The sequence below is a fragment of the Lynx canadensis genome, chromosome F1, assembly GCF_007474595.2.
Source record: "Lynx canadensis isolate LIC74 chromosome F1, mLynCan4.pri.v2, whole genome shotgun sequence".
NCBI classification, from domain to species: domain Eukaryota; kingdom Metazoa; phylum Chordata; class Mammalia; order Carnivora; family Felidae; genus Lynx; species Lynx canadensis.
In genome coordinates, this window is record NC_044319.2 from 24,890,078 (window position 1) to 24,915,300 (window position 25,223).

A 25,223-nucleotide genomic window follows, 5' to 3' on the forward strand; every position below is an offset into this window, starting at 1 on the left:
GCTAAGCATGGAGCCTGCTTTGAGATATTGTGTCTCTCTCTCTCTCTCTCTCTCTCTCTCTCTGTGTGTGTGTGTGTGTGTGTGTCTGTGTGTGTGTGTCTCTCCCCCTTCTCCCTCTGCCCCTCCCCTGCTCGTGCATACTCTCTTTCAAAAAATAATAAAAATTAAATAGAATTTTAAAAGTGTCTACATGTAGAGTTATTATGAGGGTTAAATGAGTACATAGAGCTAATATATCTCAAGGGCTCAGGACACTACTTGGCACATTACAGCAAGTGTTGTAATAAAAGTTGACTATTATTATAAATCAGTATATGCTTAATAATATTCATATACAATGAAACCAGGAAGGGTCTCCTCTCCCATCTGGGAGATCACAGCTTCTGGAGAGAGGCACAGGAAGCAATGAGGAAAAAGGGTCATTATCAGCTAAAGTCAAATCAGCTAACCCTCCTTGGCAACTGGGTATGAAATCCAGACCTCTTACATTCAGAGACACATAATTAATGTTTTTGCATAATGACAGCAACTGACCAAATCGATTACAGATGCCCATAGCATTTTCACCACATTCAGTCTCATGAGTTCCTATGGCATAAAGAGTAGCAAACATCAGGGGTGCCTGACTGCCTCAGTTGGTAGAGCATGTAACTCTTGATCTCAGGGTCATGAGTTCGAGCCCCACACTGGGAGTAGTACTTTAAAAAAAAAAGAGAGAGAGAGAGAGAGAGAGAGAGTAGCAAACAGAATCCCTACAGCTGGGGGAACCGCTTCAAGATAGGCTGACAAGGCATACAGTTAGCAAAGGTGCCATAAAATCACAGTCACAATATGTCACTGCTTTTTCCCGCTGACTATACCATTGTCTCTGCAGGACAGTAAAATAGAATAATCTGGATAGTAAGAAACTAAGCTAGCAAATGTTTGCTAGTTGATCAGCTTAAGAAAATTGTAGATCACATCTGCCCTAGACATTCAGTCTTCTGTGTTTTCATCTATCAAAAGCAGTTAATTCTTCCTACTTATTTTGAATACATCTTATCACCATTGCAAGAAACACATTACTCAAAGGCCTTTGCAGACATACTCACTGCTCACCATAACCTCAGACTTTACCATGATCAAGATGTACAATCTCCCAGCAAACTACAGAAATATAATGGAAGGGAAGAATTGGACCCACAGAGAAATAAATAGATTCTCATCTTTTGACACCACGCAAAACCATACAACCAATTTAGAAAGTCTCTGAATATAACAAATTTCAAAGAGAAAGCGTGAGAAGACACAAAAGCATGAAGCCCAGAAGAATGAGCGGATTCCCTACTTAGAAATCCCAACAGCTTTTCATAAAATGTACACAGCATTTGCAAACCCACATCCAGTCTTTGTCTCAGTCAATTAATACAGGCTGTCCCCATTTAGATGTTAACTTCAGCCACATGACAGAAGCATCTCCAATTCTGTGTTACAGAAAGATTCCAAATTATGGCATATAAGGAATATGTGCACAGAATTTCCGAGAAAAAGGACAGCTTTAATTCTTTCTGTGCTTAAATGGGGAAAAGTTTCTATCTTGATGCTCAGGCTCTATATCATGTGTACCTAAATTTATATCTTGTCACAAGCACCAGTGCCTTTAGATGATGAGAAGTTTTTATGACTGACAACAGAGCCAGACAGACCCAGTCCAAATTTCCCTGCGTGGTTACGAAGAAGGACGGCGTTCTCAGATATTGCTCCAATTGTTCCCCCTTGCGAACACTAAAAAATACTTTTCCTTTTGTCAAATCAGAGAAGAGATAAGAAAGGATGCAAAAATAATGGGTAGATTCAAATACTCTCTTCAAAAGGTCGAAGCAAAATGTTTGCACTGTGAGTAAAGAGCCAAGTTAAAATTGTTCGGCTTTCAAGATTTCTAGAAGCTGTAGCCCAGAAATCACTGGTGCATGCACAGGGATAGAAGAACATCATTTGGGAAGCAGGAACAAAACGATTCTTCTTCCCATACTGAGCATCTACAGGAGAGCAGGATAAAATCCACCTGTCCGTCCTGCTGGGGTAGATTCCACACCCACCCCCTCCCTCTTTAGTGGGACCAAAGGCCCCATACAATCCATCTTCCTGCATCCCGAAGGTACATGGAACAACTAACCGGAGGCAAAGCTAACTTCTGGATGCATTACCTGCAGCACCGGACTATTGTCGAAGTTGTAGGCACTCGGCCTTCCTTCTAGGGTTGAAAAGGCCACATTGCCTCCAGTCAGAGGGGAAATATCACTGAATTCATCTGTGCACAAGGCCTGCTGCTCATCTCCTCCTGTCCTGATGAAGCCACGGTTTGCCTTCGAGTAGGTGTTCTCGCAGGAGCCGCTGTAATACTGGTAAGGAATCCAGGGCCCATCTTCCCGTGTGCGCTTGTAAATGGCGAAGCTCTCCGGGCGGCTGGTGTGGAACTTGAGGCGCACGTATGTGATGTCAAAAGCTTTTCCTGTGAGACAAACAACACGTTCAAAAGTCATACATAGGAAGCAAAGAAATTCCCTCTCTTCCCAGTTTGCTTTGGAACTTGACGAAGAGAGAACACAAACTGCCCTGTGCACCCTGGACCAAGATGGTTCCAGAACACACGACACATTGGCTGTGTCCATTAGGCAATTGGAAACCTGGAAATAGTGGGCGTTTTCCCTGAGAAATGACAAGTTATAGTTGGGTTCATAAGTTGGCTCATAAAAGCTTGTTTAGGACATGCATTGTTGAAATTTTGTTTGCCATGAAAAATGGTAGCACTGTACTTCTATCAAACAAAAGCAAAATTGAATTAAAAAGTACATTTATTCTTAATACTGGTGCTTCAGCATAAACAATTTAATTTAAAAAAACAGAAAAGAAAATTTTTGCTGACTTTCTAGATCAGTATTCTGGAAACTTTCAAGGTATTTAAAAACTCACTCTATTAACTATAATGTTACTTCTTGATGCAGGAGGACTATCTTCAGCACTATTCTTCTACTTATCCACCAAGTTAAGACAGGGATTTGAGAAAGAGAAAAGGACAGTGATTAAGAGATGGGGCAGGGAGTAGAAAAGGAAGAAAAAAAAATTCCTCTAGCAGCTGAACAAAGAGAAAAAAAGGGAGAGAGAGAAAAGGAGAATGGGAGTTTAAAGAACTTGTTTGAATATGTTCAAAGGAGAATATGCAAGATCTGAGCAGAGAAAGTCGGCAAAAGGGAGGAACTGGGCTGCTGTCTCTCTGCAGGAAGAGCCACCGGTCAGACAGCTCCCTGTGGCAGCCAGGGTGTGGTCTGATGGCTGGGACACCTTGGTTGCCAGCCAGTGTGCCTTCAGGTGGTTCAAAAAGACAATGTGCAACTGTTTTTAATCACCTTTCATTCACAAATTGGGTCTTTCTCTGACAATGTTTATCCTCTGCAACTTCCATGCTATAGTGAAGATTACAGACTGGCCAACAAGTATTTATTGGGCACAACTACATGTTCAGTCCTACACTATACACTTTGGGGCACAGAATGTGTTAGACATAAAAGGTCCTTGCACTCAAAGATCTTACAGTCTTTCCTCCCCAAGTGGATTAACTCCACAGGAAGAACCAGCTCGGTCCTCTCCTACAAAGCTCACAGAGGAGGAACTCCTGCACACTCTCAGAAGTATTGAGGAGAGACTTCTGCCATCCTCTTACTTCCATGTACCTGCTCATCCTCAGGGGACGAGTGATGGTCACGTGTGGCCTGGAATCTCCTCAGCTCACTCTCCAGCTGCCTGCCTAAGGTCCTGTCCTGGACTCCTCAATGCAAGGCAGTGCATCTGCCTCTGTGCCAGGGAGGCCTGCTGTTGTCCTACTACTAGATGCGGGACTAAGTGGGTGAGTTCAACCGGGCTGGAGAAGAGGGGACGGGGGGAGAGCAGAAAGCCCATGTAAGTCATGTGTCCAGGCTGTATTCTTTAGTCCAGTATTATCTACAATAAACTAATATGATGAGCCATATCTATTTCTTAGGCGGTCTAGATCTTAAAAGAGAAGTTTAATTAACTGTCCCCCATATACACGAAACGCACATACAATTTTGAACACAAAGGTGTGTGGCATGATGGAGAGAACGCAGGACTGGGCATTATGAGACCTGAGCTCAGGTCCTGGCTCCTTCAATGACTAGCTGTGTGATTTCTGTTCCACCATTTTCTCCTCTGCAAAAATGAAGGTGATGACTCCTGAGCCATTTACCTCAAAGTGTTGTTGAAAGGACAAACTAAGATCTTACGTATACTTGGTTAACTGTAAAACTCTATACAAATATAAGGCATTATTATAATGGAGTTTAGAAAAAAAAAATCCTGAATTAGGATCCTGAATATGTTCACATGTAAAGGTCTGACTGGGCCAGGGACTACCTAGTATAGTTGCTAAAGAGTAGGACACAAATCTGGATCTTCTCCCTAAGATGCAGTACTACATTTTGCTGGACACAGATTATGAAAATGCAGTTTGCAACTGTCTTGTTAAAAGAATGAAAATTTAACCTCTATCTCTGCTGTATCAAAACTGTTAAGGTGTGTTCCCTTTGAATGAGGGTGTGGATTTTTAATATAGTATCTATGGCATGCCAGAGATGATCTAAGACATTCTGGAATGGTAAAACAATTGAGTTCTCTTCAGGACAGGTGGTCTGGGATGCTCAAAGGCTTACTCACTAACCTGTGGATTACAGATTACCCTTGCTGTTTCTACTCTCTCTGTCCCCATTTCTGACATCTCATTGTTCTTTAACAACCCAACCTGCAGGAGACTGGATCAAAGGAGAGAAGATAAAATGGAGCTGGGTATGTCGTGTTCCAGACTAAAATCTGCATCACAGAGCCACACTCTGAAAGAAATGGGCTTCTGTGGTCCCTCTCACTGCTGCCACAGACATAGCACCGGGCGGCAGAAGGTGAGTAAGCAACATTGCTACTAGCATTAAACTTTGAAGCAAACTAGTTCACTGGTGCCGGCCGCACTCACTGAGCCTTGTTTTCGGAGCTGCCTTTTTCCTTCCGACCCACGGCCACAGCTGGAAGAGAAAAAGGGCTCTGCGGCAACCGGTAAAGGAGGCTCACACATGCCACATGACAAGACGGCCACGTACACTGCCCTCCGAATTAGAGTCAGTCCAGTGGTGGAGGCAGACCACTGCAACTCCCCTGTGATGAATGCTTTGACAGGACAAGTGCACAAAGTTCTGGGAGCATGGAGGAAAGTCACCTAACCTGGACTTGCAGGGTCAAAAAACATTTTCTAGAGGAAGTAACATCAACATCCAGGACCTGAGGAATGTAGAGGAATTACCCAAGCAAACAGGGATCAGTGGTCGAGGCAAATGAAACAGCATGTATGAAAGCCCAGAGAACACAGAGGAGTGATCACTGAGAATCAGAGTTGTGTAACACAGCGAGAACTGGAGAGAGTGGCTGGAGATGGACTCACCAGGAAGGACAGCAGGCCAGGCCTGAGGCCATGTTAAAGAGCAACTTCAACCTAAGGGCAATGGTGAGCTGCTGAAGGATTTGCACCAGGAAATACATGATCAGATTTGACTTTTATAAAGATCACTCTGGCCACTGGGTAGAGATTAGGTTGGAAGGGACAGGATTAAAAGTAGGGAGAATAGTTAAGAAGATGTGGCAATAATCCTGGAGAGATGACGGTGGCTGAACTAAAAATAGGGGCAGCCGGAATGGAAAGAAATGAGTGGATTTGGGTGAGATGGAGGAAGCAGACCGCAGTAGTAACTTGGTGACCAATGGAGAGTAAGAGGGACAGGAGCCACCTCTGAAAGCCTCTTCTTTTACTCTGTTGACATGTTGTTTCACTGTCAAAGCTTCTTTTCCAGAAATAAGGTAGAAGGATTTAAAATAACATTCAGTTTCCTAATTTACAAACAAGTCGATGGAGCGCAGAGCCACCCACTGAAATAGAGGACAGGGGAGGTTAAGCAGGACTGGAGGCAGTGGTAGAGGGCAGGATGGGGACATGAGTTCAATTCTGGATGTACTAGTTTTGAGGTGTCTGTGGGTCATCTAAACAAGAGGAAATGTCTAGTATGAAGTTGGATGTGAGTGGTCTGAAAGCCCAAGAGAGATGTTTGAGTCAGATATATAGATTAGCATGTAGATGGATGGTGAAGGTTGGGTATGGTTGAGACCAACGAAGCAAGTGTGCTGAGTGAGAAGAGACTTGACTTTTGAGATCACTCTCAGGAGCATCAACATTTAAAGCACAGACAGCAGATGGTAGGACTACAGAGGAGGCTGTGAGGCCAGAGAGGGAGACAAGTAAGAGCATCAATATCATGGAAGCCAAGAAGGTTTGAGGAAGAATAATCACTGGTATTAAAATATGCTAAGAGAGTCATGTAAGACAATGACTGAGATGTCCATTGGCTTCAAGCTACAAACAGGTCACTGCTGTACTTAGAGCAGTCCTGTGGGCAGGGTGGGTGGGATTGAAGATGAATGGCAGATAAAAGGTAGGATGGAAGATACAACGAGTGTAGTCACCTGCTATAACATTTGGCAAGGTGGGGGGCAGAGAATGAGGAGAAGGGGATGGAATGTAGGGTCAAGGAAGATTTTTCTTTCCTTTTTGTTTTTTTAGATAGGAGATATGAGGTTGTATTATATGCTGTTGTGGTCGAGTCAGCTGACAGGGAAAGACTGAATGTGGAAACAAGGCTGGGAAATAAGAATGGGATTCTGTGCTAATGAGAGAACTGGCTCCATACAGGAGAAAACCCGTACCCTTACTTTCTATGCGGGAGCAAATGCAAATGACTGAGTAGATTTTAAGGAATGCAAGTTGAAAGAGTTCTGATGACTTTATTTTTTCTGTGCAGTGAAAATCACAGGTACTCGCTAAGGGGTTGAGAGCAAAGCCAGTGGGAATATCTGAAGAGAGGGTAGAGACTTCATAAGAGCCACTGTAGAGACCACAGAGAAAGTGGACTCGAGGAAAAGAATCCTTGCTGGGCAGAAACAGGGCTGCCAAGAACAGGGTACAGACTTTGCACAGATATCTCTGTGTGGGTGCAATTTTCTACAGCCACTTCATACCTGCTGGCTGAAATAATAAGAAAAGGGGACTGAAATTACATCAAGGATTTGGAATCTAATCTGAATAAATAGGGAAGCAAATACAGAAAACGGAGAAGAGTCAAGGCCTGAGTTATCTATCCACAATTACCTGTAGTCATGGATAATCAAAAACTGGGAAACTAAGGAGCTGGCTTTTATTCCATTAAACAGCTGCAGTCAAGACTTGTCATGGACAGTCGCTCTCCTCCTCTCTTTCTCCCTCATCATACCTCCCTACTCTTTATCTATCCATCCTACTCGTTTCACAGTGGACAAAATGAAAAGATCTAGTTAAATGGTAGATAAATAGGACACAGGACCAGGTCTCCTGATTTCTAGTCCAATGATAGCTTCTCTACTATTTTTACACTGTGGGAGCACATAAAAGTAGGCAGTATGACTTTAAGGTAAAGAGGCCAAGCCAAACAATTAAGAAAATCAGTAAGTAGACGTCTGGAAAGTATTCCAGCAACTATACAACTAGAACATCCCCCCTCCTCCCCTCAACTCACCTCACGTTCATGCACATGAAGACTAACCATAGATATACACACCCTCAAGAAAATATTTAGCTTCTGAATGTTCTACTGCATTCCCCCCCCCTTACACATTCCTTCCATAAACAAAAAGACTCAAGTACAGATGTTTAGAATGAGGCACACAAAATTAACTATTACTTCCTGCTCTGATTCCTACAGTTCACGCTGGCTGAGGGAACGAGAGAAGGGGAGGCGGGGGGGGGGGTGGGTAGTGTCTGAACAATGAGAATTCAGCCTTTGTTCACGCAGGGCCAAGCCAAGGAATTCTGCTTAAGCCTCCTACGTGGTTAAGTATTTCTAATCTTTCTGAGTAGGGGAGAAACCCTTCCTGTCTTAGAATTGGATTCAAGTACTGACTGCTGGGGAACATAAATGCCTCTCTGTTATGTGCAGCTCAGAAGAATTCCATGAGGATCTTGTGAAACAGCCCCCTTTACAGTGAGGTAATGAACGACAATGGCTATACAGAATTTTCCAGAACTTGAAAATGCCCTTCCACGGCCTGAATTCAACGAAGAGAACCGGTTCATTCTAAAGTATCAAATCAGGAGTCACTGATTCACTATTGTTCTTACGTGCTAACTCCTTAGAGTCAGAAAGTGACTGTTCTCCTTGAAGTCAAACTGGACGTTTGGAGTACACAACTTCAGTAAGGTTGTGGTGCATAAAGGCAATTAGAGATGGCAGACGCTCAGGCTACTAAATGGGATTCTCCAAACAGTTAACACAAACAGGAGGTCACAGAAGGCAACTATTTGAAAACGTTTTCATTTCTGTTAGTATAACTGCTGGCTGAAATAAGAGTTCCCAGGACAACGTGTACAGCTGCGGACCAGCTGTTATTGTTCCACCTCGGCAGACAGATTGTGCAAATACGGCCTGGCCCGTCAAGATGACCCAGGGCCAAGTGAATGCTGAATGTGGGATCCTCAAGTGGACACAGATGGGTGATCAGAAAGCATAAAGGGGAACAATCACACACAGAATGTGTGGAGGTGAGATGGTGCACGGAGTTCATGCCAACCACTAGAAAACTCAGGCCGAACCACCCGTTGAAAGGCTAGTTTCTATGGCCTGAAACTCATCCTCAAAATAGGTGGTTTTTAAAAACTTATTAGCCCATTTCTTTCCCTTAAATTTTGGTGCTCCTTTTTCATCCCCCTCTCTTGTAAATCAGCTAAATGCCAACAGTGCAAGGGGACAATTCTGTGCGAGGCATATCTAAATCAGCACAACTTACAGTCGAGGAAAAGTAACCTTCATAGCTTTGACAAACAGTCATTTTAAATTGAATTTATTGAAGCGAATGCAATGGAATTTACAATTTGAGGAAAGCATCCCTACCAAATGAATAAACAAAAGGCTTCAACAGTGCAAACTTCCTGAATACACGCAATGAGCACTTCCTATCACACATGTGCCACTGTCCCGACAGAGGCATGCTCAGATTAGTGGCGCTGGGCCATGGAGAGTTTCAATCCCAAATATACAAAGCAGGCAGATAAAGGAGCAGAGAAGATAATCATTTTAGAATTCTTTTAAAAGCTAAAATTCTGTACCAAAGGCTATTTCTAAAAGTAATGCTGTGGCTATAACAATGGAGCTAAGGGGAAAACAGAAGTTTTGAAGTTGATTGGCATGATCTGGGGAAGACAAACCCATAATCTCTTAGGGAAACTAGATGTTTCCATAAAGTACCAATTTAAAGTTTAAGCCAAAGAAGACAGTTCCACTCTCTCCCTACCACCCCCCCCCCAACAAACTACTGGTAACTTGGTGCTATTGCTGAATAAGACCAAGGCACCAACCTAGTACAGCAATCCTCAAAAAGTAAAATCTTGCTGCTTGTATTACCCAACTGCAATACCCGAAAAATGCCATATACGTTTTAGCAAATTAAAGGGTCAAAAGTGATTTGGCTTAACACACTAATTAAATATGAGATCATCAGATAGCCAATGTGTGAACACAGAGGACTCTTAACACTAGAATATCAAATAGTCTTGGACGGTACTTTCAAATAGGTGCAAATTATTATTGGAGGTCACAGATATTTTCTATCATCTAGACGTACAACAAATTTATCCTCACTTATATATCCTTATCATTTTAGTTGAAACCTTCACCAAAAGAAACAAAACTGCCAAGTAAAATTGCACTCCAAGAACTGGGCATATGCTTTATTAACCTAAACCTCATGTTTATAAGACTCAGTACCGACTCTAATTCAGGCTAGTGGGTCACAAGCATGCCTGAAATCCTTGAGCCAAGCTAAAGGAATGAAGCCAGCATTTACTCCCACTCAGCCAAGCTGAGGCAAAAAAAATCCACTCAGCTGAACAATAGAGTTCTAACTATTAGGAAATGACTGACATGTGGAATTTAATGGAGTTACATAAAGAAAATAAAGAAGTTAATTATAACACTAAGGAAACAGAAATAAAGAGGCAATGAAATATAAGCAGCATGAAACCAATACGTTAAAAAAGTCTAATTATTAAGATATGAAAAAGAAAAAAGACACTATAGTTTTATGGGAGGCTATTGTTCTTTGACATCCATGCACTATTAAGAATTGACTAATTTTTGTCTTTTATCAACAGAAGAATAAAGAATGGTAAAAGAATAGTGAGAAAATCTAAGGGGGAAAAGATTCTCATATACAATTACGATGATGCAATAACAGACTAAGATCGACTCTGATAAACCCTCCACTCCCCAAAGTCACAGAAAGTTGACCAACCGTGTACTTTTATTTATTTAACAACTATTTGCTAGGTGAGTTTAAGTGAAAGTCCATCAAGCTATTTAGAATACCCAATCCTTCATTTTGCTACAATGCCTTTTACTTTCTAGTTTAAATTTTTTTTTTTCAACGTTTATTTATTTTTTGGGACAGAGAGAGACAGAGCATGAATGGGGGAGGGGCAGAGAGAGAGGGAGACACAGAATCGGAAACAGGCTCCAGGCTCTGAGCCATCAGCCCAGAGCCCGACGCGGGGCTCGAACTCACGGACCGCGAGATCGTGACCTGGCTGAAGTCGGACGCTTAACCGACTGCGCCACCCAGGCGCCCCTCTAGTTTAATTCATAATAAACCTGGCCCTGTCTTTCCCTACATACTATTTGTATCTGTCCTCAAAAGAAGAAACAACTACAAATACTGCAAAATATGTTAAATTCCAAAATATCTTTCTCAGTTTTCACAATTGCTTAATTTCTTGCCACAGCCACCCATTAGGTCAAGGATCAGAGCCAAACTGCTCTTGATAATTCCAAGTCCAAATTCTTCCATTCATTCAACAAATATTTACTAGGCACATATTGTGGCACTGTTCTAAGTATAGGACTAGAGCAGAAAATAAGACAGACAAGGTCCCAAACTTGTAGGGCTGACAGCACAGCAGGGAGTGAAGTAGGTAAGGGATAGATAACAATCACAAATCAAAACAAAAACATAATGCATTACATGATAAATGACACAGTGAAGAACAAGGTGGAAATCATGGAGGAGAAGTGCCATTTAATACACTGTCACCAGAGATGGCCTCACTGACCTGGATAAGGTGACATTTGAGGAGAACGAAGAAGTGAAACAGACCTCTGGGAGAGAGCATTCTAGGAAAACCAAATGCGAATACCCCTGAGGCAGGAGAATCCTGGCAAGTTCTGGGGAATGGTGAGGAGGCCAGTGTGGCTGAAGTAAGAGTGGAAAAGAAGGAAAGTGTGGGGGATGAGGTCAGAGAAACTGACGGGAAGGAGGGATTGCCAATCATGTATGCCTTGTAGGCCACTGTAAGACTTGGGCTTCTACTTTGAATGATATGAAAACCCTCTGGAGGACCTTGTCCAAGGGAGTTACATGACCTGACTGGTATTTTAGAAGGATCATTCTGGTTGCTTTACTGACAAAAAACCATAAAGGGGACCACAGAGAGACAAGCAGGCTAATGAGGGGCTTTTTGCACAAGGCACAAGATAATGGTAGGTTGGTCCAGGCTGGGATCAGTGAGCGGTGATCAGATTCTGGCCACATTTTGAGGCTAGAGGGAGCCAGTTATACTGATTGCATGTGAGGTGTAAGCTGTGGTGGAAGCAACTAGAAAGATGAAGGTGCCATTTATTTAGTGAAGAACATGACAGGAACAGGTGTGGGGATGGAGAGCAAGAAAATTAGGAGTTAAGCTCTGGATATTTTGAGATACTTATAAAACTTCTAAGTGGAGGTGTCAAGTTGACAATTAATGTATACAAGTCTGAGGTTCAGAAGAGCTCCAAGCAAGAGAAAAATCTGGAAGTCACCACCATACAGATAATGTTGAAAGCCATGGGGTTAGATAAAAAAAAAAACACCTAGAGAATGGATATAGATAAATGAGAGGTACAGAACAGGGTCTTGGGACATACCAACATTTAGAAGTGGGGGAAGAAAAAAAGGACCCAACAAAGGAGACTCAAAAAGGAACAGCCACTGAAGCAGAAAAAAAAAATCAATAGAATTTCAGTGACCAAGGTTTTTTTTCAGCTTTTTAAAAAATTTCAATCCAAGTTTATTCACATATAGTGTAATAATAATTTCAGGAATAGTATTTAGTGATTCCTCACTTACATATAACACCCAGTGCTCATCCCAACAAGTGCCCTCCTTAATACCCATCACCCATTTAGCCCATCCCCCTGAACACTCCACCAGCAACCCTCAGTTTGTTCTCTATATTTAAGAGGCTCTTATGGTTTGTCTCCGTCTCTGTTTTTATCTTACTTTTGCTTACCTTCCTCTATTTCATGCTTTTTCTCCCCTTAAGTTCCACATGTGTCCTTTTGAATCAGCACTTTTGCATCCTTTGGATAAATACCTAGTAGTGTAATTGCTGGGTTGTAGGGTAATTCTATTTTTAATTTTCTGGAGAACCTCCATACTGTTTTCTAGAGTGGCTACACCAGTTTGCATTCCCACCAGCAGTGCAAAAGGGTTCCTCTTTCCCTGCATCCTTGTCAGAGGCCAAGTCTTAAAACACATTTTAAGAAGAAGAGAATGGCCAACAGAGTCAAATACTCCTAAAAGAATGAGAAAGATGAAGACTGAGCCATTGGTCACTGGATTCGACAACCTCGAGATTTACTGCTGCCCTTGACAACAACTGGTGTGGTAGAATGACAGGATGAAAGCCAGAGAATGTGTGTGTGCGTGCACACGCATGTGTGAGTGTGTGTATGTGTGTGTGTCTCCGGTGGGGAGGGGCTGCAGGGATTGGAGACAGCTAATAAAAACAATTTTCTGAGTAATATTGCTATAAAGAAATAAGGTGGTAGGTGGAGGAGAGAAGGAAGGGTTCAAGAGGAAATTGCTTTTGAAGGTGGGGAGACAGTATGTGTTATGTCACTAAAAACGATTCATTGCAGCAGCTGAATTTACACTGAGCAGTGAGGCTCTTTCCCGGTGTAGATAAATGAAAGTGTGTAAAAGAGACCCACTTTGGTCCATAATAAAGTTCTTTGAGACTTCTCATAGATCTCCTTCCAGAAAGAAGAAATAATGGAATGGACAAGGGTTACTGTAAGTATCTAGATTAAAAAGTTACCTGGTACCCCAAAACCACAGAAGCTCTGGAAGGATGCTCCCCAGTAGAGCCAGCCCAGGTCTAGTCTTTCCTAGACCCATAATCTAGCCCATGATAAGGACCAACTGCCTATCAGAATCACCTGGAAAACTTCTGAAAAAAATGCAAGTTGTTGAGCCTCATCTCCTGAAATTCCATTTTTAAAGGTTCTAGGTGAGCTCCCCATATCTGTATTTTTAAAAGCAACCTGGGTGAGTTTTTATGTACGGTTATATTTGAGAAATATTGCCCTACTGTAAACTCTTCTTCATCTTGGTTCTCATGCTTCAAATATTTAGGTAGGGAAAGAGTTCTGACCTTAGTGCTGCCCTGCAGAATGAACTTAGGCACTCATGAACGGTGACTCTGATTTTCACACATCAGTATTTCAAGGTGAAATTTACTGCAACTGTTAACTGTGCAGGCATGAGCAGTGAACCAGAATGACAGCCATCTTTCTTAAGACACATTCAGACGTTAAACTCACAGGGCTTGTTCACTTCACATCTGAGGAGGCTGGGTGACGACGGGCCAGTTGAACCCAAACTCCCCAACATTTTCCTCCATGCCAATTTCCTATCACTCAACTTGTATCCTCAAGGCCCTATTTCCCAGGCACGTGGAAATATACATTTCTATTTTGAGAAAACTCGCCTACTGCCAGGGATTTTACAGTGTTGTTCTTTCCATGCAGATACTGGTCAAGATTCCCTGTAAACCAAATTCCCTATCCCCTCTGGCTTCTCTACTTCTTCCTTCCTCTTCCCAACAATCAGTAGTATTTAATAAAATGATACAAAACCAACAGCAATTCTCACTGGCAAGAAACAAATCTGGAAGCAAAGAATTAACTTCTGCTTCAGTACACTCAAAAAGATAAGAAAACACTTTTTCTTCATTGTCTAAAAGCCTAGAACTTGTTTAACCCTAGTCTGTGCCAGGCAATGTTGGCATTTTCAGGGAGGGTATTACATTCTGTTGGTTAAATACCAGTGTAGAAATATGTACTTTTCAGAGAAGAAATTTCAGGTATTAAAAATAGATTATATATACACATGTGTGTATATTTATATTTATATTTATATTTATATTTATATTTATATTTATATTTATATTTATATCTATATATGTCAAGGGGGGCCTAAGAGCAAAGTACAAGGAGTTCATATTAGTATTAGAGAGAGGGAGAGGAGCAGGGGGAGGGGAAGAAAAAAAGGGACAGAGAGAAAAGGGGGAGATTGGAGATTGAGGAATTTTAAGAACACTAAAAATCCAGACTCGATATTCTGGATTTTATTTATTTTTATTTTTATTAATATGTATTTATTTTTGAGAGAAAAAGAGACAACACAAGCAGGGGTGGGGAAGAGAAAGGGGGAGACACAGAATTCGAAGCAGGCTCCAGGCTCTGAGCTGTCAGCACAGAGCCCAGTGCGGGGCTCAAACTCATGAACTGAACCATGAGATCATGACCTGAGCCGAAGTCGGATGCTTAACCGAATGAGCCACCGCGGCACGCAGATATTCCAGATTTTAAGTACTCTCACAACATTCACATCTCATCTGTAGGGAGTGCTTTCTTTTTTCATTTCAGAAACACTTTGAGGGGCACCTGGGTGGCTCAGTCGGTTAAGCATCTGACTTCGGCTCAGGCCGTGATCTCACAGTCTGTGAGTTTGGGTCCCGCATTGGGCTCTGTGCTGTCAGTTCAGAGCCTGGAGCCTTCGGATTCTGTCTCCCTCTCTCTCTACCCCTCCCCCACTCACTCTCTGTCTCTCAAAAATATGAATAAACGTTAAAAAGAAAAAAGAAATACTTTGAGGTCACTGATCCCATCTCCTTCCACACTCAAGCCTTGGCTGACAAACTATAGCCTGCAGACTGAATCTAGCCAACCACCTACTTTGTAAATAGCTTTACTGGAACAAAGTCACACCCATTCATTTGAACTTATGTCTGCTTTCTGGCGACAAGGGCAGAGGTGAGCAATAGTGAAAGAGAATGCATGGCCTACAACATTCACTATGTGGCCCTTCAAAGAGAACACTTGCCAATCCTGATCTAAGAAATCAAAGACCATAAGAACAAAGATTTCTATTAAAACCTCTTCTTCCTCTTTTCTGCAGGGCAAACTCTGAAAATTTGGTCCAAGGAAAATTGAATTTTCCCTGTATTGCCACAAAAATATATGAAGAAAGCTTATTCCGAAATTTTACAAGATTAATAACAATTCTAATACATCTGATATAAGAATTACGTATTACTTCATAGGGAAAAAAAATGCCACCTGTTTCCTTTCTGGCAAATGAACAGGCAAAAAGATGAGCAGTTAAAAAAGGAGGGGATGGAGATGTAATTCATTTTGAAAATCACATCTGTAATGACCTTTAGCCCTGGTACAGCCCACAAAAATAAATCAGCCAATCAGAAAGACAGAGGAGACAGCAGTACAGTGAAAAGCAGCACCATTTTTCCAGGCGTGGAGCACATCCCAAGTGGAGATGTAATTGGAAGCAACAGCAGTGAAAGGAGGGAAATGGAGAAATCAGCTCAAACAGCAATCATCGCTGGGAGAGCAGGAAAAATGACATGTTGATAACTGCAAATAAAGTGGAAAATGCGAGTAGATCCCATTTAGATCTCTGCGAGGACCTCCCTCCATTGTCCTCTGGATTGGAATTCAGTCCTTTACACAGGCCTCCTTGTACTTCTGCTCTTCTGAGCGGATGGACGATTTACATCATGAAAATACTCTGCCAGCTGGCACTCTCTCCACAAGTGACCGATTGTAAGCAGATGCCTTCATAAGATAAGTATCAACGAATACCCCCTTCATTTTTCATTCACCCACCCTCTTTGCAGTGGAATGGAAATGCACACCCAACACACTATCTTTTAGAAACCAAAGTTTGTGTTCTTCACGTCCCTTCATCTCTCGTGGGCCGTATTTGAACTTGCTATTGTGTTCCTGATTAAATTATGCCCCCTACCAAATATCCAGTATAGGTAATCTCCTTAGATTTTTTGAAACTTTTTTTAACGTTTATTTATTTTTGAGAGAGAGAAAGAGCACAAGCAGGCGAGGGGCAGAGAGAGAGAGGGAGACACAGAATCCAAAGCAGGCTCCAGGCTCTGAGCTGTCTTGAAGTCACAAATTGTGAGATCATGACCTGAGCCGAAGTTGGATGCTTCACCGACTGAGCCACCCAGGCACCCCACAATCTCCCTAGAGTATTTGTAAACACTCTTGCACTCCCAGATGCAAGCATCTGTTTATTCTTCCTAAAGACTCAGATTAAACATTGAATATTCTGTAGTATAGCCTCAGTTTTGAACATTTGACGATCTATTGCAACAAAAATCAAAACTTCCAACAAGAAGTCAATCTAAATTATTGGTGCATTTAGTGTTACAGATTAAGTAGTCCTGTTCAAATATGCTGCTTTTCCAGTTAAAGCATCCTCCCTTTAATGTACATTATAATTCCAGGGGCCCCTCAGTGGCTCAGTCGGTTAAGCATCTGACTTCGGCCTAGGTCATGATCTCACAGTTTGTGAGTTCAAGCCCTGCATCGGGCTCTGTGCTGACAGCTCAGAGCCTGGAGCCTGCTTCAGATTCTGTGTCTTCCTCTCTCTCTGCCCCATCCCCACTCATGTTCTGTCTCTGTCTTAAAAATAAATAAAACAGGGGCGCCTGGGTGGCGCAGTCGGTTAAGCGTCCGACTTCAGCCAGGTCACGATCTCGCGGTCCGTGAGTTCGAGCCCCGCGTCAGGCTCTGGGCTGATGGCTCGGAGCCTGGAGCCTGTTTCCAATTCTGTGTCTCCCTCTCTCTCTGCCCCTCCCCCGTTCATGCTCTGTCTCTCTCTGTCCCAAAAATAAATAAACGTTGAAAAAAAAAATTAAAAAAAAAAAAAAGAAAAATAAAAATAAATAAAACATTTAAGAAATTAATGTACATTATAATTCCAGAAACTTCTTTAAGTTTCTCAATTAGAAAATCATAAGGAATTTCAATGTCCCTCTCCAGCAAGAAGAAATTTTTTATGATCACTACTGAAACTGTTTTTATAAATGATGTATATACCACATTCAGTGAAGGGATGCTGAAGGCAAAGAGATCATCTCACAAATTACTTACATAGCATACTTCAGGTAGGTCGGTCACATTCCCAGCACTTCAAAAACATAAGCTTTTCTTATCTGCTTTTCCTTCTACATTGAGAGCAAACATTTAGCAGTGGTATCAGAAGAAATGTTCTTCAAATCCATCCTTCACCATATTTCAAACAGACAGTGCTTCAGTTCTCATCCGAGGGAGTATTTCACACGCACCACAATGGGACTTCTTCTACCTTTCTATTTACATTCTGGAGAGCAGCCAAAGTCCTCTCTAGCTCTCTTTGATCTGATGCCAGAGCCCTGGTACCTGACACCCACCTGGAAGAAATTCCCTTAGGAGCTCCAGGACCAAAGAGGAATTGGGAAGGAGTGGGACTGTATAAACTGTATAAATACTGTATAAACCCATCCTACATCCTATCACTCCCCAGCTTACTGATCCTTGCAAGTTACTTGATCCAGTGCAACTCCTTAGGCATGTTATTGCAAGGTATCCATAAATCTGAACAAGTATGCTTCATTTTATACCTTCAAACCATATCCTAAAACTCTCCAATGTAAACTAAAACTTCTACTCCAGTCTTGCCATCTTTTTTTATCCATATACCATTTCTCACTTTGAAGTTACTCCTTCCCAAGCCTACCTATCTTTCCATGTCTAGTTCAAGTACTATGGTCTCCATGACACTTGACAATTACTTTTCAGAACACCCAACACTCACTAACCAAACCACAGAATTCAGTACTTGAATATTTACCCCTTTGTGTAAGTTTCTGTTATCCTACAAGAGAGTAACTTTTTCAAAAGCAAGGAATCTATATTTTTTGGGTATCCTCTACTAAAGGATTTTTCAAGTTTTTCTGACCATGACATATAGTAAAAACAAACAAAACCCCACCTTATATTGCAGCCCAGAACACACACATACACACAGAACTAAAACTCAAGTTTGATGAAACAATATTATCTATGATGCAATTTGACATTCTATTCTATTCTCCATTTTATTTGTTTTAAAATGCTAGTTACAGCTCACTAAATTGATTTTATGACATTAGGGAGTTGTAACCCACAATTTAGAAAACACTACTCTGCAATCCCTCAGGCACTGTCCTTGACACAAACCAGGTGCTCGATAAATATTTGTTTACTAAACTGACTCATCTATTACACAGCAGGTCAGAATTCTACAATGAAATGATGCTTTCTGGATACTGACAAAGTTTAAGGTGATGCCCTTTAAGACCTTGTTCCAATTATTTTAAAACCAGGACAATATTTTAAAAAGAGCCTTTGTCGGTGGCAGCCTTTAACAAGATCAAAGGAAAAAAAATCCTTTTCCTAAAGCTAAAAGGCTAAAGATCCCATTCATCGACACAGCATCCTTGAGACCAATCCTGCCTGAACCAATCCTTCCAAAGAAGTTCTTTTTAGCAGCTCTGGTTCCAGAAGAACTTCAACCATGAGCCTGGGCTAAGCCTTCAGGGTGGTAGCAAGGATCTCCTCTCCATGGGATAGATGGACTAATGCCGGATTCTGGGGTTAGATTTCTACTAAAGACAAGACACTTGGTGGGAAACACACTGTTTCCCACATACTGGGAAACACAGTTCTATCTCATGCTCATGGCACTTTTTCTTTGGATATCATTGGAATTATCTTTTATTTTTGCATGTTTTATTTATTTGTCCCCCTCTTCTCCCCCAGGCATGAGAGTGACCTTTTGAGGACCAGGAGGTCTTGTCTTATCCCCGGCTATCCCTTTACTTTGAGGTATGTTTTTACTGTCTTTTAAAGGGAGAAAAATATTTGACTTGTAAAATAAGCAGCAGTCCTATACGAGAAAGACAGTGGCCTAAAGCTTGATTTGCTGTTTGGTTCTTCATTCCGTGATTCATTTTGTGAAAATACGCCAAAATGGACTGCGTGCCAGGCAGTTAGTTAAGGCACTGAAGATACAAGGATGAAATAAGACTCAGTCCTTGCCCTAAAGTAATTCTATATGATATATGAGGGAAGACAAAAATAATTAAAATGCAAAGTAAGACACGTACTATATTAGAGAGTAAGGAGCAATCAGACATCTGTGTTCTTCTCCCATAAAATAAAGAACTCTGACAAGACAAATTTGAACATCCATCTAGATTCTACAATCTTGATTCTACAATCTTGCTTGATTGTGCAATCTTACGTGTCAGAAACATTTCTAATGGTACCTCTCTCACCAGATCTTTTTAATACTTTTTCTTACAATGACATTTTAGAGAAATGTTAAAAATGCGTAAAAACTGATTTCACAAACACAAATGACATCAGAGACATGATGACATCAGCTGGTTTCCAATTAACTTCAGTTCTATAAAGAAGTAAATAATTTTCTGAACATACACAGTGCTTTTGCCAATATTCTGCGCTTGGTCAAGTCCTGTATTCCCAGCCGCAGGAGAATATACTGAATAATCTGCAAAGGATAACAGAAATTAAGGTTCCATTTTTAAGGTTGAGAGTTTCTAATGACTGAGTACAGGGTTCTCAAATAACTGCTTCCATCTTTGGCTGAGAAAAAGAGAGCTCTTGGTTTTTATGTCCATAAAAAAATGAAGCAGTTCAATCTCCAGGCTCTAAACAAATAATCATACATCTCTGTCCACATCTAGCTATGAGGGACAAATGACACGTAACGTTTTAGATTAAGTTCTTCAGTAGCAAGAAAGAATGGATTTTCTGCTCTTGCTTCTCTCACTTGAAAAAGCAAATGTCTGGATCCCTTTGCAAATTAGCCCAATCTATAAAACACTGGAACTAAACTGAACTCCCACCACTACTTGGCTCCTGCCTTCTTCCGCAAGCCAAGAACAAAGACCCCATTGATTCACGCGTGTAGGCGGATTAGACTCGCAAGGCAGTCATGTAGCACATTGTTGCACAGTGATTCCATGCTGATAAGTCAAGGAAGCCTTCTCTAGATTTTTCCCCATTTTCCTTCATTCCACAGCAGTAAAAGTTCAAGTCCATATAACATAGGTGTGTGATTTAGCATAAAACAGGCCTGTCTATATAGTTTTAAGTGGAGAGACAGGAGTTACTTTATTTGCCTGCTTATACTCGGTACTGTTTTCAACCCTCTTGGAGGTCTCATAAAAGGCCAGATTAAGTGGACATGTGCTAAAAGTCAAACACTCCGAGTTCTTAAATGTCCAGGGAGAACCTAAATTAATGTTAATAATAATATAATAGTATTAATTATATATAATAATAGAAAATGAAAGGAAAATAAAATAGGAAGGGGCTAAGTGGTAAAAACAACAGCAAAGGGAGAGCGTGAAGGTGAACCAAAGAGCACCAGTTTTCTCTAGAATTTATAAATCAAGTTTATAAACTTTTTTTAGGGGCATCTACTTTCTAATTTAATTACTAAGCACATCCTGAATGCCAGAAGTAATGGAGTATATAAGGATGAATGTGTTCTCTGCTGTCAAAAAGTTTACAATCTAGTGGGACCGCAAGTCAAAGTGCAACACAAAGAAGGATGTACTAAGTTTCAGCAAAGACATAAACAGGGCAGACTGATTTCATAGACTTTTAAAAACCAGTTATGAACAAATGTAGATTTTTCTGAGTAACTGATAAGATACGAGTGGGTGGTTTTGACACAATAGATCAATAAAATATATACTCTCAACTGCATTTTCTTTCAGTACTTCTCCTGAAATCTTACTATATGAGTTTTTAGAATATTGATGAGTAAAATGCCTGGCATTTCCATTCTTAATGCCAGAGTAAAAGAAGGGAGCATTGTAAGGAAACCACAGAGAATTTCTATGAATACATGTACAGATAAGGACAGAGACTAGTTCTACATACCCCATATGCCTTAATATAATAAAAGAATTTCTCCCTTAAATTTCCCTTTCAGAAAGGAAAGAACTACTTTGTATTCTAGTTCTTACAAAGCTTCCCAGTTATTGCATTTTAGACCACATATTACTGTGGGGAAATCAAATTAGCTTGAAATGACCTCAAATAATACAAGTTTTGGAAGCTTATGTAGGACTCATAATAGAAGATTTTTATTTTGTTTTTTAAGAGGCAAAGAGATTAAACCAGATTTATGTAATTATCCCCGGGAGGTATGGCTTTACTGTAAATAACAAGCTTTTTAAATAGTTTATTAGGCGGGAGAATAAGTGGTTATATCGTGAAGATCCAAAATATAAACCAAGAGGAGAAATGGAAAAGTGCATGCTAATATCACATGGATCAGTATATATGGTTTAAAATTTCCAATGATAGCACTCTTTCACAAATTTTTAAAGTATACTATCGGGGCGGGGCGCCTGGGTGGCTCAGTCGGTTGAGCGTCCGACTTCAGCCCAAGTCATGATCTCACGGTTTGTGAGTTTGAGCCCTGCGTCAGGCTCTGTGCTAACAGCTCGGAGCCTGGAGCCTGCTTCGGATTCTATGTCTCCCTCTCTCTCTCTGCCCCTCCGCCGCTCATGCTCACACTCTATCTCTGTCAAAAATAAATAAACTTTAAAAAAATAAATAAAAAAAATAAAGTATACTGTCATAAATAATTTATTCATGGAAATGAATATAATATGATCTGGGAAACTGTACTGATTGATGGCTAAAATGAGACTATAACGATCACTGATGTCAAAGACGTATTCAAAGAATTGGGATAAAATGGCTCCAGAAGATGTAAGAATATGGGAAACAATCCTAATTTTTTATATATGTTACTTATAACATGTAAGTTAATAAATAAAATATTTTAAATGATTATTTAAATGATTATTTCACCTACATTCCTAAAATGTTTATATATTCAAGTTGGCATAAGCCTGTTTTAAAAATCTTCTCGAAGGGAAAATGAGAAATAGCCTGATATTAGGGTTGTCTTTTACACAAATGGCAAATGGCAAATTTGCCATATGGCAAATTTCATGTTATGACTCAGAAGAAGCATGATGATAGTTCCAAGGGGATTCTGTATGAGAACAGTCCAATATTCAACAGAGCAGTACCCACACCAAAGTTTCAGTCGCAGAAGATACCAGGACAAGTCAGGTAACATACAGCTGGTAGGCCAGCCACTCATGCAGGTGTCATTTGTACTATTCCCGTGGAGTAGCTATAAGGCACCCGGGTGGAAGAAGGCCCTGCTTGAGACTTTTCCCCCTCTTCTCATTTTATTCCTACTTTAAAAAGGAAAGTCGACTTTAAAGGCAGATCAGTAACCATCAATGCAAATATAATTAAAAAGCATCAGTATAGAATCATTATAGAGCAACAGTATGGAACATACTCTTTATGGTAATAATAACATGGAGGGGAAAATCTTTTTTTTTTTTTTTCTCTTATTTGTCTTGTACCAATTCAAAAAACTGTTGCCTTTCTTTGCTTCCTTCAAAGTCCCCTCACCATACAAGTGAAGAACAAACATACTGGAAGTCAGAAGCAGAGACTGCAGAAATGTGAGCATTTAGCTAACTTTGCAGGAGCTGTGCTATCCAAGGCCAGAGAGCCCTCGCCCCATTTGTACCATTAACAAGACAAATGATGATTCTGTCCACATCAAGGCTTGAGCTGAGGGAACCAGGAAACTATCCTGACTTTAAAGAGCAGTGTCCAAAGTCATAGTTTTCACTTCAACTCCCAGCGCTAGGATACAGTTGGCGAGATCATAATACACCCTAGTAAACAGTAACAAACCAGAATAAACACCTTTTGGGGGTCCAGTCATATGCCTAAAATGCCACAGATATTTTCATCATCAGTACTATTATAATGAAAGAACATTAGTGCTATAATCACACTAACAGCATGATTCTATTTCCAACAATGACTCCAAAACATAAGATAATTTCTGGACGAGCTGTGGCAATCTGTAAAAGAAGGATGTTGCACTTTTCTGGGGAAAACATACTCCATTACTTCTGGATATGACACATGCACGCACATGTGTGTCACATACCACAGTCAACCCTCTTACCCTGACCCTTCAAACTTCACAGTCCTTTGCCAAAATGACATCCTCGCAAGGAAGTCATCAAAAAAATACATTTAGCATATCAGTCTCTTTAGGATTAAAAGGTATTACTACTCTTATTCATTGTTGGTGGGAACGCAAAATGGGATAGTCACTTGAAAGACAGTCTGGTAACTTCTTACAAAATCAAACATACTGTTAACCATACAATCCAGCAATGGTGCTCCTTGGTATTTAACCAAATGGGGTGAAAACTTACATCCACACAAAAACCTGCACATGGGTTTATAGCAGCTTTATTCATAATTACCAAAACCCGGAAACAACCAAGATGTCCTTCAACAAGTGAACTGATAAATACACTGTGGTACATCCATACAATGGAATATCATTCAGGGATAAAAACAAATGAGCTACCAAATCATGAAAAGACACAGAGGAATCTTAAATGCATGCTACTCAATGAAATAAGCCAATCTGAAAAGGGTACAGATTGTATGACTCCAACTTTATGACATTCTGGAAAAGAAAAAACTATGGTGATAATAAAAAGATCAGTGGTTGCCAGGAATTTGTGAGAAGATTGTGGATGAACAGGTAGAGAACAGAGGATTTTTAGGGCAGTATCACTTTTTTGTATGATACTGTAATGGAGGTTAATTTTCATTAAACATTGTCCAAACCTACAGAATTTACAGCACCGAGAGAACCCCAATGTAAGCTAAGCACTTTGGGGGATACTGACATAGTCAATGTTGTTTCATCAGTTGTAACAGATGTACCACACTGGTGGAGGATGTTGGCCATGAGAGAAGCTGTGTTTATAGATGGGGAGAGGGAGTACGTGGGACATCTCTGTAGCAGCTTGACTTTGCTATTCATCCAAACCAGCCTTAAAAATAAAGGCCACTGAGGGGCGCCTGGGTGGCGCAGTCGGTTAAGCGTCCGACTTCAGCCAGGTCACGATCTCGCGGTCTGTGAGTTCGAGCCCCGCGTCGGGCTCTGGGCTGATGGCTCAGAGCCTGGAGCCTGTTTCCGATTCTGTGTCTCCCTCTCTCTCTGCCCCTCCCCCGTTCATGCTCTGTCTCTCTCTGTCCCAAGAAAAATAAATAAACGTTGAAAAAAAAATTTTTTTTTAAATAAATAAATAAATAAAGGCCACTGAGAGAGCCAAAGCATAAGAGACTCTTAAAAACTGAGAACAAACTGAGGGTTGATGGGGGTGGGTGATGGGTATTGAGGAGGGCACCTTTTGGGATGAGCATTGGGTGTTGTATGGAAACCAATTTGACAATAAATTTCATGTATTGAAAAAAAAATAAAGTCCACTCATGAATAGACACTTCTCCAAAGAAGACATCCAGATGGCCAACCAACACATGAAAAAATGCTCAACATCACTCATTATCAGGGAAATACAAATCAAAACCACAATGAGATACCACCCCACCCTTGTCAGAATGGCTAACATTAACAACTTAGGCAACAACAGATGTTGGCAAGGATGCGGAGAAAGAGGATCTCTTTTGCACTGCTGGTGGGAATGCAAGCTGGTTCAGTCACTCTGGAAAACAGTATGGAGGTTCCTAAAAAAATTAAAAATAGAACTACCCTATGACCCAGCAATTGCACTGTTAGGTATTTATCCAAGTAATACAGGTATGCTGTTTTGAAGGGACACATGCACCCCAATGTTTATAGCAGCACTATCAACAATAGCCAAAGTATGGAAAGAGCCCAAGTGTCATCAACGGATGAATGGATAAAGAAGATGTGGTATATATACACAATGGAGTATTACCTGGCAATCAAAAAGAATGAAATCTGGCCATTTGCCACTA

At 40.9% G+C, this 25,223-nt stretch overlaps 1 protein-coding gene across 1 annotated transcript in view; it reads right to left on the minus strand.

Annotated features, from left to right (window-relative positions):
• Window positions 1-25,223, minus strand: part of LAMC1 (laminin subunit gamma 1) — a 129,459-nt gene that overhangs the window by 43,453 nt on the left and 60,783 nt on the right. Inside the window, 1 exon segment of the mRNA XM_030302286.1 lies at window positions 2,187-2,491. Coding sequence (XP_030158146.1) covers window positions 2,187-2,491 — 305 coding nt within the window.